The sequence below is a fragment of the Rhynchophorus ferrugineus genome, unplaced genomic scaffold, assembly GCF_030347505.1.
Source record: "Rhynchophorus ferrugineus isolate W39M unplaced genomic scaffold, kcgeb_rfMv2 rfM4, whole genome shotgun sequence".
Classification (NCBI taxonomy): Eukaryota; Metazoa; Arthropoda; class Insecta; order Coleoptera; family Curculionidae; genus Rhynchophorus; species Rhynchophorus ferrugineus.
The window spans coordinates 12,250,415-12,263,457 of NW_027472583.1; the positions used below are offsets into that span (position 1 = coordinate 12,250,415).

General features: G+C 31.5%; 1 protein-coding gene across 1 annotated transcript in view; it reads right to left on the reverse strand.

Annotated features, from left to right (window-relative positions):
- LOC143194949 (neural-cadherin) overlaps positions 1–13,043 on the reverse strand; it is a 246,128-nt gene that overhangs the window by 105,864 nt on the left and 127,221 nt on the right. Inside the window, exon 2 of the mRNA XM_076401758.1 lies at positions 7,916–8,059. Coding sequence (XP_076257873.1) covers positions 7,916–8,059 — 144 coding nt within the window. The remainder of the gene's footprint in view (positions 1–7,915; positions 8,060–13,043) is intronic.

A 13,043-nucleotide genomic window follows, 5' to 3' on the forward strand; every position in this document is an offset into this window, starting at 1 on the left:
TAAGGGAATTTCCATACATTGCTTCCAAAATAATACATTTTTAAAAACACAAAATTAAATTAACGAAGATTTGTTATTGCACTTGGTGTATCTAAACATAAACATTGCCAAAGGACATAGAGTCACTTTTGGTAATACTCTAATGAAAGGAGTATCAAGACAATAAGAGGGTTGAAAAAGTTACATGTTAGAACCAAATATGATAATGTTTTGTTAATAATAATATTTTTTAATAATTCATTGCAGTTTTATCATTCTTCGTGACAGAAACCGGAATTGGGCAAAGTTAGTGTTTCCCTGCAAGTTCAGGGGCGGCCACCATAGGAAAATTGACCGCAATAGCTTTGCTCAGGTTCGAAAATGAGCTGTTATAGAACTGGAGGAGTCATCAGTTATTGTTAAGATTTATTATTGCACTTTGTGTATCTAAACATGAACATTGCCAAAGAACATAGAGTCACTTTTGGTAATGAAAGGAGTATCAAGATAATAAGAGGGTTGAAAAAGTTACATGTTAGAACCAAATATGATAATGTTTTGTTAATCATAATATTTTTTAATAATTCATTGCAGTTATATCATTCTTCGTGACAGAAACCGGAATTGGGCAAAGTTAGTGTTTCCCTGCAAGTTCAAGGGCGGCCACCATAGGAAAATTGACCGCAATAGTTTTGCTCAGGTTCGAAAATGAGCTGTTATAGAACTGGAGGAGTCATCAGTTATTGTTAAGATTTATTATTGCACTTTGTGTATCTAAACATGAACATTGCCAAAGAACATAGAGTCACTTTTGGTATTGAAAGGAGTATCAAGATAATAAGAGGGTTGAAAAAGTTACATGTTAGAACCAAATATGATAATGTTTTGTTAATCATAATATTTTTTAATAATTCATTGCAGTTGTATCATTCTTCGTGACAGAAACCGGAATTGGGCAAAGTTAGTGTTTCCTTGCAAGTTCAAGGGCGGCCACCATAGGAAAATTGACCGCAATAGTTTTGCTCAGGTTCGAAAATGAGCTGTTATAGAACTGGAGGAGTCATCAGTTATTGTTAAGATTTATTATTGCACTTTGTGTATCTAAACATGAACATTGCCAAAGAACATAGAGTCACTTTTGGTAATGAAAGGAGTATTAAGATAATAAGAGGGTTGAAAAAGTTACATGTTAGAACCAAATATGATAATGTTTTGTTAATCATAATATTTTTTAATAATTCATTGCAGTTATATCATTCTTCGTGACAGAAACCGGAATTGGGCAAAGTTAGTGTTTCCCTGCAAGTTCTAGGGCGGCCACCATAGGAAAATTGACCGCAATAGTTTTGCTCAGGTTCGAAAATGAGCTGTTATAGAACTGGAGAAGTCATCAGTTATTGTTAAGATTTATTATTGCACTTTGTGTATCTAAACATGAACATTGCCAACGAACATAGAGTCACTTTTGGTAATGAAAGGAGTATCAAGATAATACGAGGGTTGAAAAAGTTACATGTTAGAACCAAATATGATAATGTTTTGTTAATCATAATATTTTTTAATAATTCATTGCAGTTATATCATTCTTCGTGACAGAAACCGGAATTGGGCAAAGTTAGTGTTTCCCTGCAAGTTCTAGGGCGGCCACCATAGGAAAATTGACCGCAATAGTTTTGCTCAGGTTCGAAAATGAGCTGTTATAGAACTGGAGGAGTCATCAGTTATTGTTAAGATTTATTATTGCACTTTGTGTATCTAAACATGAACATTGCCAAAGAACATAGAGTCACTTTTGGTAATGAAAGGAGTATCAAGATAATAAGAGGGTTGAAAAAGTTACATGTTAGAACCAAATATGATAATGTTTTGTTAATCATAATATTTTTTAATAATTCATTGCAGTTATATCATTCTTCGTGACAGAAACCGGAATTGGGCAAAGTTAGTGTTTCCCTGCAAGTTCTAGGGCGGCCACCATAGGAAAATTGACCGCAATAGTTTTGCTCAGGTTCGAAAATGAGCTGTTATAGAACTGGAGAAGTCATCAGTTATTGTTAAGATTTATTATTGCACTTTGTGTATCTAAACATGAACATTGCCAAAGAACATAGAGTCACTTTTGGTAATGAAAGGAGTATCAAGATAATAAGAGGGTTGAAAAAGTTACATGTTAGAACCAAATATGATAATGTTTTGTTAATCATAATATTTTTTAATAATTCATTGCAGTTATATCATTCTTCGTGACAGAAACCGGAATTGGGCAAAGTTAGTGTTTCCCTGCAAGTTCTAGGGCGGCCACCATAGGAAAATTGACCGCAATAGTTTTGCTCAGGTTCGAAAATTAGCTGTTATAGAACTGGATGAGTCATCAGTTATTGTTATAGATAAAGAACTATACCGTAGCACAGTGGTGGGAAAGTTCCCAGCTAGTTAATTGACAAATTATTACTCAAATTAAGGAATGGTTTGCAAAACGTACATTAAAATTTGAAGCTACCTGTTGAAGAGCGAAATATTTCGAACCGTTACTCGGTAAATATAAATGAAATGTCTATTTATATTTTATGTATTTTTTTAATGGGACTGAAAGAAAATACTCAGTAGATTAGATGACTGAAAAGTATGGCTACAAACTAATAATCTTACTTTCTATTAGAGCATATTCAATCCAATCGAATTGATATAGGCTATGACGAAGAATTACTACAATGAATATGTAATTATAGTAGGATATATAAGTAATATCTTTTTGGATATGTGGAATGAAGTGTTGCTTAAAACAACACTTTTGGTCTGTATGAATACAACATTTCATTTTTCTTATAGCCTATATGTTAACACCAAATATAATGCAAATAAAATTGATATGTTAGGTGGAAGAATACTGAAAAGTCCATAATAAGTTAAACTAGTAGCAAACAAAAATAATAATCACATTACGGTAGCGTATTTTTGTTTTTAGGATGTCTTGATATTTCCATAAACAATAGGAATAAATCTTATTATTTTGCGGTTGGCTTTTTCTTAACTCTTAGGAACGTTTCTTTCGAAACAATTTGTATATGAAAAAAATCCTTTTGTTTTATAATCAATCATTGTTCCATTATTCAGAAAAATATATATATTTTGCATGTTAGAATTCAAATAAATTACTTTTTTCAACTCGTATATCAACGGTGATAGACAGCACGATATAAAAACGAAACTCTTTTTTTGTTTTCTGATACATTAGAAAGATTTCCTTCTTCCATATATTTTATATTTCCATTTAATATAGTTGTTTAGGTAAAAAAGAGAAGAAAAACGTTTCTAGTTCAATTAGGTTTTCGTGGCGTGACAGTTTGTAGTTAGAGGAAATTGTTGATAATTTATAAGATTTTTTTACGATAATTGTTATCAATAATACAACATATATTATTCTTAATGATGGTATATCCTTGGGTTAAAAGTTGAAATACACTTTGTTTAATTAAAAATTAAATTTAGTTATCTATATTCTATTAATTTTAATATTAATTAATTATCATAATGTTAAATAATTTTATCTAATTTATCGGATTTTTTGCCAAAGAAAGTAATTTTGCAGCGAGCTATACATCATTATCACTACATAGTATAAAACAAAGTCGCCTTTTCTGTCCTTATATCCCTATGTGCGCTTAAATCTTTAAAACTACGCAACGGATTTTGATGCGGTTTTTTTCAATAGATAGAGTGATTCAAGAGGAAGGTTTATATGTATAATACATGCATAATATACTAAGGCAACATTGCTAATTTTAGAGGTTTCTAACGTGATGTCGTAAATTAACCTATTTTTTTAGGCTTATTTAGCAATTAGCAAAAACGCTGCCTAACCCTACGAGTTAGATCAAATTAATGTACTACAGTATTGTACACCATAAAAAGGTCTACAAAAAAGTCCGCGATGGTATATGTTTATCTTTTAGGGATAACCCACATTAACCATTTTTATTGTTTACTTTTTACGTGAGAAAATGGTTTATTTACGAAGTTATTTTAAGCAATACGGCATTAATCCTTATCGAATTAAGTACCTTAAATACAGTGGGCAATTAATATAGATCAATATGGTTCCTTACAGCATGTAAATTAAACAAATATTTTCGGAGATATTACAAATTTAAAATTTGAGTTTAAAAATGTGTAATGTAATAAAAATTTTATGAATTTAGATATTCCAAAGATAGCAGGAAATCTTCATAGTAATTATAGGGGAAGAGGAATTGTTTTACTCCAAATTTAATGCGTGCAGGCCAAGGGCAGTAATGAATGAACCAAAAAAACTGGATCGATTTTAATCATGTTTTCATTGAGTGACATAGGCATATATATTTTATGCCCGTGCAAAGTCGGAGCGGGCCGCTATGTTTTTATATACAACGTTCATATTTTTTCTGTAGTGTATTTAATTTAGTATCAGCATTGCACCCGTGCGAAGCCGGGGCGCGGGTCGCTAGTTTTTATATAATTTTTTGAATAAGTCTTTATAGAGCTTTAGAATTTTGCTGGAAGTTTCATTATAAAGGGTGTTATATTCATTTTCAATATAAGAAAAAATCAGGTTTTCCATTTTCATTTTCATTCTTAAATGGTTACATTCTTATTAATTAAATTAATTAATACGAATGTTTTTTACTGGTTAGGTCACCTATTTTCAACAAACTTCTGTCTAATTTAATGTCTGTGAGAACAAGATTAGTTCGGCTGCAGGACTGTAATTTGAGTGTTACTGTTATTACATCACAACTAAAAGAAAGCTTAGAAAAGTGTTATAAAATGTGCTCTTTGCCAGAAATTTCTGCTTTACAGACACAATACAAAATCATGAAAGAATGCCTAAGAGTAAGAGGAGTAGCAGGATTAGTAAGGAAAATGATGATTTAATTATTTTTGGATACATTTATCAACAACAGATATTAAAAATGCAGTTTAGAGTTAGTTAGTTACGCTATAAAAGCAAAATGTTAACCATCCTTGAACACTAGTGTACGAAATAAATTAATACGGCATCGTACAAGTTGATTTTGGTCAGAACCTACAAGAAGATTTATTTCCCAACAAAAAGCTGTTTATTTGGTAGCACATTTTAAAATCTAGTGTTCATGAAACGAAAATCTCCTTTTACTAATTAATAGTTTGGACTAGATTAGTTCTATTCTATTCCCATAACCTGACGCCTGACTATTTTCTAATTTATATTTTAAATATACGACTTAAAAATATTTTGCTTTTCGTATAGAAAATACATTCAACGCAGTATTTTGTAATTTGTATGCCATATTCATTGTTGCCATATTCGAGAGTTTGAATCCTGCTAGGGTATGGTTGTAAATTTATCTTTCAATTGTTTAATATTTGTGATTGTCCTAGGCAAGAGTGCAAAATCTGACAAGAAAAATTGTCTCAGTCACGCTATTAACCAGGATGGGAAGGTCCTCTAGGATGTTTTCTAAGTTGGTCACCCGCCAGTCGGTAGGCCCTAAGGTTGAGGACCGTGGTTCGGAGCCCGCGTTTAACAGTAGGTCCAGCCAGATAGACCCTCGTTGGTAAAAAGAAGATTTTAAAATATAAATAATGCTAGCAATATTTTCAGTTATTTTTCTGCATAAGGGAGAGGATTGGACACCCTCTAACATGTCTTCTATTTCTCCAGGTAGATAAGGAATTATTCTATATTCAAATTTGAATGCGAACAGGCTTTCCGACTTCCGACTTCCTCTCAAAAGTAAACTTAACCAAACTGATTAATAATTCCGAACCGTTGGAGTGAAAAAATACAATTTAGAGAATCCAGAAGGATAGAAAAAGGAAAGTAATGGAAAATTATGCATGCTAATTTCACCCTACTGCCATTCCGTGAATTAACTTGAACAAGATAATCTTTTAAATTTCCCAAAGCCTAATCCGTATCGGGTCGTAACTTTCCGGCTCTCCCTCTGAATCAATCGTCGGTCACCTTTAATACCTTCCACAGAACGGTAATCCAACAGAAGCCATTCCGGCCCAGTGCCCTCAAAAATCATTTTAAAATCGAACGGTGCTTTATTCGCGGCGTCGGAGCAATAAAATTAAAATATAAACAATATGTTGCGGACCTAATGGCCTGTGATTCAATATATAAAAATCCCCTGTTTCCCTCGAATTTTATGATTACTATTGTTCGTTTTTTTTTCATTTCCTATGTGTTACTGCGGAATTATTGATTTAAAACAGTATGAAGTCTGTTCAGATATTTTTTAATGCTGCAATAAAGAGAAGCTAAAAATGATTACCTATTTTAAAATTACAAATCGGTTTTCGGTTTGATGAAGCAACTTAAGTCTCGTAAATTCAGCTTTCTTGAAGGAATTTTTGTCACCAATTATCTTGTATTAAGTTGTGGTCGGTAAGTAACTATAAATTACTAGGCTATTCAAATATTGAGCCCTTAAGTCAAAACTACAGTAAGCCGGCTTGGGTGGCGCAGTGGTAAAGGCGACAGGAAGACCCCACTGCTGTTGCGATAGTCGTGGGTATGTATCTTGCTGGGGCATGGTCGTAAATTTATGTTTGTGACTATTTAATATTTGTGATTTTTCTTAGGCAAGAGTGAAAAATCCGATAAGGAAAATGATCCCATTCACGTCAGTATCTATATCCAGTAAGACAGGATCTCTTCTCTTATGATCTCCAAGTTGGTCGCTCAGTTTGTAGGTTTAAAGTAGAGGACAGTGGTTCGTAGCCTATGTTAAACAGTATGTCTATAGGTAATTAAACAGTTATTTATATTGTTAGCGCTCCATCATTGGATCCCTGCCCTTTGACCGGAACCACCTACTCTTACCACCTTTGGAACAATTATTTAACGGCGCTTTTTGGATATCAAGAACACATTCCTCGGTACCACCTGGAACAGTTTATATCTCACTTCCAATAAACATATCCCTCTTTTATTTATGTGTTTATTGTACCGCTCTTGTTATCTTAATATATAGTTCACATTTGTAATTATTTGTTGTAAAAACACTTTGAATCAACTTAGCAACATTATCTCTGCATTTTCACATGTTCCGAAGTACAATTGCAGCACAAAAACAAGTCCAAATAATGTTTAACATCGTCAATAATCTCAAACTCGAAAACTACAATCAGTATTGACACACGCATTGAATATCTGAACTCAGGGTATCAAATAAACTTAAGAATCGTTTTGATCCCCAAGAGTTGGCCCGAATTTGTAAACTTGTGTAATTTTAAATGATTTTATTCAAACGAACTATGAATAAACTTCTGAAAATCATCGTTAATTTTGATACAATGGTTGGTTCGAAACATTAAAGTTCGAATTTTAATGACAGCTCTTCCAACTAATCCCTAAGACAGCTGAAGTAGTAAGTTATTTTTTTGATTTTTGCCATTCAAAACCACAAAACCTAACATTTTAACCTGTAATAGTATCGGGATATGTTACTAAATTCACTATGACGATGCTAAGTGGTCTGAACTTCTCCGGTGGAGGGTAACAAATCTAACGGGACATCTGAATAAAAGCTTCTTTACGAAGCTGAATGATCAATTTTAAACCTTCCATTATGGGGAAGCAAATAAGTAGAAGCGCTGTTATTAGCTGGGGCTATTTGTTTACACTTACTTTAGTATTAATTGTATTAACTTTAAGATGAAATTTTCATTTGTTATTACCGTTGACTTTTCTTAATTAACACTGTATATATAAACTCTAGTGTTGGATTTGAGTTGCATGTTTCTCTATCATAAAATTATTGGCATATCAAAAAAAAAGAAAAACAAATCAAAGCATGTTTGAAAAATTTTCAATGAACTATGCAGGATGTTCTCTCATATCTTATTTTAATTATACTAATATTTCATTATTAGCTCTACTTGTATACTACAAATTACTAATACTTACATTCATTATGTGCTTTGGCGGTGACATTAAGAACGATGTTGCCGATATCTTCATTTTCGTCGACATCAGCCTCGTAGATAAGTTTGTCGAAGAATGGTGCGCTTTCATTGCGGTCAGCGATGCCGATTCTTATAAATTTAGTAACTGAAAGTAAACAAGAACAATGAACATTTGACATAATCAACAAGTGTCAACAGATTTCTACTTCGATAAATGTTTATTGTGTTCGGTTGTTCAAAAACATAATAGAGATCTATTAACACCACAGTAAAAAATTTAGAGTTATTTTATTATTTATTATTTAAGTTTTATATGAAGATAATGAAAATCTTATGACTAAATTAAATTTAGGTTGGTGATTTTTGATATTATTCTATTACTATTGGTGAAACTTGAATCTACAACCATTATCATGAATAACATTAAGAAACTCAATGTTTTGGGGTGTTTTGGAATGCAAAGATAATGTTGTTTAAACTTTCATTTCTTGTTTATTTAACCTTTTGCATCAATTGGATATGTGACAGAAAATTCGGTTTCATTAAAATCGAATTTAGTAGACTTATTTAAACGACTTATAAAATTGTCGGTGAAACCAATAAATTAGAATATGAATCTATTTTATCTATACATCATATTATTGTCTTGTTTTTGATGATTGATTATTTTTGTAGATATTTATTGTGGAAGTTATTTATTTATTGTTGGATTATAAATATTATAATTGTTATTGAACTGTTATTTTGGGGTTCGTACGCGTAAGAGGTAAAGGGGTTATCTCCTTTCAGTTTTCGTTAATATTTGTTGGTCTATGTTGATACTTTGCAAAAAATGTTAATGCATTAGGGAGGCTCTAAACCATTAATATCAATTTAAAATTTGATCGTTCCTCAAAAATGTCTTTCGAGATAAACGATTATTATGATGGTGAACAGGTGAACAGATAAATTATACTGAAGTAGTCATCTTTATGAACTGTAAATTAATCTTTGTACTTTCATATCCAGAAATTCCTTCTTTTTTTTGGGATCTTATTGAATATCGGTAGTATGTAAAATTAATTTCAATATTTTAATAAAGTTTCCTTTGCTTTGATCTCTGATATCCAAATTTCCTTCCAATCGATACCCTCCTAATGTCTATATTAAAGGCGTTTGTAGGCACAAAATTCCTTTGTTTCCTGATTTCGACAAGGAATTCGTAGTCAATTTGCCTTTTTTTAGAACAATATTATTGCGCTGATAATCCATCGATATATTCTATATGACTTTTCGGATATTGTAGCAAAGCCCCGTAATGTTTTTCTAAATAATTATAGGAATATATCAGGTATTTGGTGATCTTAATCAGTTGATCACTACTGTTTAGTTGTATTTTTTTTCCAAATCAGAAACAAATATTTTAAAATCAATATGAATAAAAGAATATGAGAACTTTTCTTGGTTACCATTAGAAAATTATCATCCATATCATACAGTACTGACAATTTTTCGTGATTCAATGGCAACATTTGATTATTTGCCGCAGTTTTCGCGTCATTCAGTCAGTTGACTGCAGCTATTTTTTTGGCACTGAAACTTGTTAGACCCCACTTATCACTAGATTATTTATATCTGATATAAAACTATTAGCCATATTCTTTGGTTACTGTATTATGGGTTGTTCTCAGTTTATTGTTGTTTTACATTTTATGTTACCTGATTTCATTAATTTATTTTATGTTTTATGAGTAGGGGTAATTAGTTTATTGATTTGGATATGCTGTTAGTATAGTTTTTATCCACTTATTTTACATATAGTGCTGTTAGATACTGAGTTGTTATTTTTCCTTGTGCAATTTAGATTTTAGTCTTTTTAGTATATCTTCGGAAATAATTGAAGTCATTTAGTTGTGTATATTGTCAAATTACCGAACAGAAATTTAGTCATGTTATGTTAGTATCCGCTATTAGTTATTTAATTTCGCAAATTGGATAAGTGCTATATTAAATAACAGGTGAGAAAGAATGGCCATCTAGCAGGTTAATTAGGTTTAATTTTCCACCTGCAATAATCCCGACAAAATGAGAGTAGGGGTGAAAAACCAATTCGCAAAGTAAGCTTTGATCGAAGAGTAAAGACAAGATTACTGTTGCATCAAGGTAGGAAAAGAGACCTAAGTATAGGCGACAGAGGTGCGGTGTGAGATTAAAGATAATGAGGTTACCTGACGCAAAAGTGATTATTGGCAATGGAGGCTCACCGAATAGAAGCGCATTGTTGTCAGACTGACCTATATGTCTGAGACTAGAAAAAACGCACTCGGTGACAAGCTTTTTCAGAGAATCTGAGAATTTTTAGGAAACTCATTTATCGCGGTACGCTCTTGATATAAGCATGATGACAAAAAAATGTCCAAGTATGGGAAAACGAATAAGAGAAAAGTTGTACATTACTATTAAGACTATCGAGGAGGCATATATACTGCAGAACTTGAAAGATATAGGAAGAAATAGCGAATATTAGATATATTTGAAAGAAATAGACTAAGGAAGAAAACAAGAGACTGAGCTATAACATTAAGTCACTTAAGATTGAAAGGAGGCAAATGAAGAATATGTTTGATTATGTGGATGAAGAGAAAGGAGATTATAATATGGTTATTCAAGAATTGGTTGTTAAGACGAATAATTTAAGGACCATGTATTTTAAGACAACCTAAATCATAAACGAGTGAGTTTATTTGTCTTTGTTTCAATAAAAATGTTTTTAAGCAAATTAATAGTTTTCGTGTTTAAAACTCTTTCATATATATATATATTCAGATAAACATGAATCGATTTGCTTTGTGAGGGAAAAACAATTGAACAAGAAGTACTGAAATTTCATGCGGTAGAAGATTTTCAAATGTGAAAACGCCCTAAGATATTTCTGATTTAAACCAAGGATCTTTAAACCACGAGAAAATTCCTCGTTCTGATCTAGCCAAATAACGACGATGTGACAGTGAAAATTAACAAGGAAAATATTTGATTTTCATTGGCAGTAAATTGGTCCGACTTCCGTTCTCTATTTTCGTCTATTCCATCGAGCGCATTCCCGTGGGAGACGGGGAATAACAATTCGTAAAATAATCTCAGCAGAGCTGAAGCTTCGCCTCTATTTTATTAGCAGTTATTCTAGTTGATTGAAGCCGTTAATTAACTTATTTTTCTTTCGGCGGCTAACGATGATGATCGTATTCATTGAAAGAAAATGTTTGTTTAGAATGGATCTGTTCTATACGTCATAGAAGAATGTTTATTCTTTTTATTGATACTTCTTATTCTACTTATTTACTACTTATTCTTACTTACTTCGCTTTGAATTTTGATTAGTGGTATGTATTGGTGCAAATATAAAGTACTAATGTAATAATGTAAATAATGTTAAACAACATAATATAACAGTTAAATTTTAATGATTTTTGTTACATAAAATAACATATCTCAATTCAGTATGACTGACTCTCTCAGTATTTGCAAGTACTAATCATGGAATGCCCAAAAGTGTGTACTTGTACCTTAAAACCTCCATTACCTCTGTTCGATTTGAAGAAGTTTACCAATTAGTCCCTTCAAATAATTTTAATTATATTAAATATCTTATTTCAATTGCGGGTTTAAGCTTCTATAGTTAGGAGGACAAGAGTGTTTCAAGACAAAAAATTGCAATAATTCAAGTATAGCTCAAACTCGCGTGTTTAGCACTTGATGAATCAATTGCTTCCAAAGGTTTCTATGTTATGTGAAAGATAAAAAACGAGGGAAAATGGCTACTACACAAATTGATTGATAATGCTATTTCGACCTGTTATAAAATCGCACTTTCATTGCTTGATGGCTAGATAAAGAAGTGTCTTGTGTAGTGTGTTGTTACTGCCGATCAATAGTGGACCTATTACTATATTACTATAATTACAAAATTACTATAATATTAATTCAATATGGGAGGTACTCTATTTTTTAACCGACTTCAAAAAATGAGGAGGTTTTATGTTCGGCGGTATATAAATATTTTTTAATGTATGTTCGCCTATTTCTTCATCAAATATAAACCAAGTTTGGATCTGATGGGGGGAAGGGGGGAAATCGAGTGAAAATCTAAAATTTCAAAGGCATGTACATTGTTTTTACATGCTTTTTATCTAAAATAATCAGATATTGGTGTATAATGTTATTGCTGAACTGATGTAACGAAATATTGGAAATAGTTCAGTGTAAAAGTCAGTCAGTTTGCTTTTTAAGCAGCTACTATATCATATGAGACATCGTAGAAACATTGTGTGCAACTGTTTCTATGGTGTAATGGTTAGAACGTTTAGGTCACACGCGGAGGTCACTGATTCGATTCTCAACAGGGCAGCAACTTTTTTTGTTCTATGTAACTATGACTATGTAGCGGGGGCCCTAGGCCTAAAAAGTTCCTTATTTTTAATTATTGTTTCTTTATTCCTATTTTTACTCATATAGGCTGTACTTTTACTTGGGCTATCCATTGAAATACTTAATAAAATAACTGCATAATTTATTGAGTAAATTTCTAACACTAAAAAGAGAAAAATGAAGTATTTTTAATAAACAAACTGAACCGACTTCAAAAAATAAATAACGATATTACAGATAATAACTACCAACTGATCAGTTTACAGTCAGTGACGAGCCTAAACAATACAAAAATAATAATATAATTGTGTGAGATACACAAAATTAAATTACGAACAAAACAAATCTAATTTGTAGTTGGTTTTTGTGTTAAAAATATAAGTTTGATTATTTTGTACCTTTTAGTGAGTTCTTTATTAATTTTTTGAAGTCTGTTCAATTTTTATGTTAAAAATATTTATTGTAAGTGAAATCCACCTGGGTAAACTTGGTAATATTTCATTTAATTTTCGCCATTTCTTAGCCCTTACAGTAATATTATTAAGAGTTCGCTAATATTTACTCTTAAAATTGTGAAAACAATAAATAAACTAATTATATTTGTATGTAATAAGTTCTTATGATAGCTGCTTGCAATAACTACGTAACCATTACTAAGTAATATAAGGTGTGATAGTGAAAAGTTGATCCAATATCCAATTTATCGGCTAGTCGTTTCTTTTCCT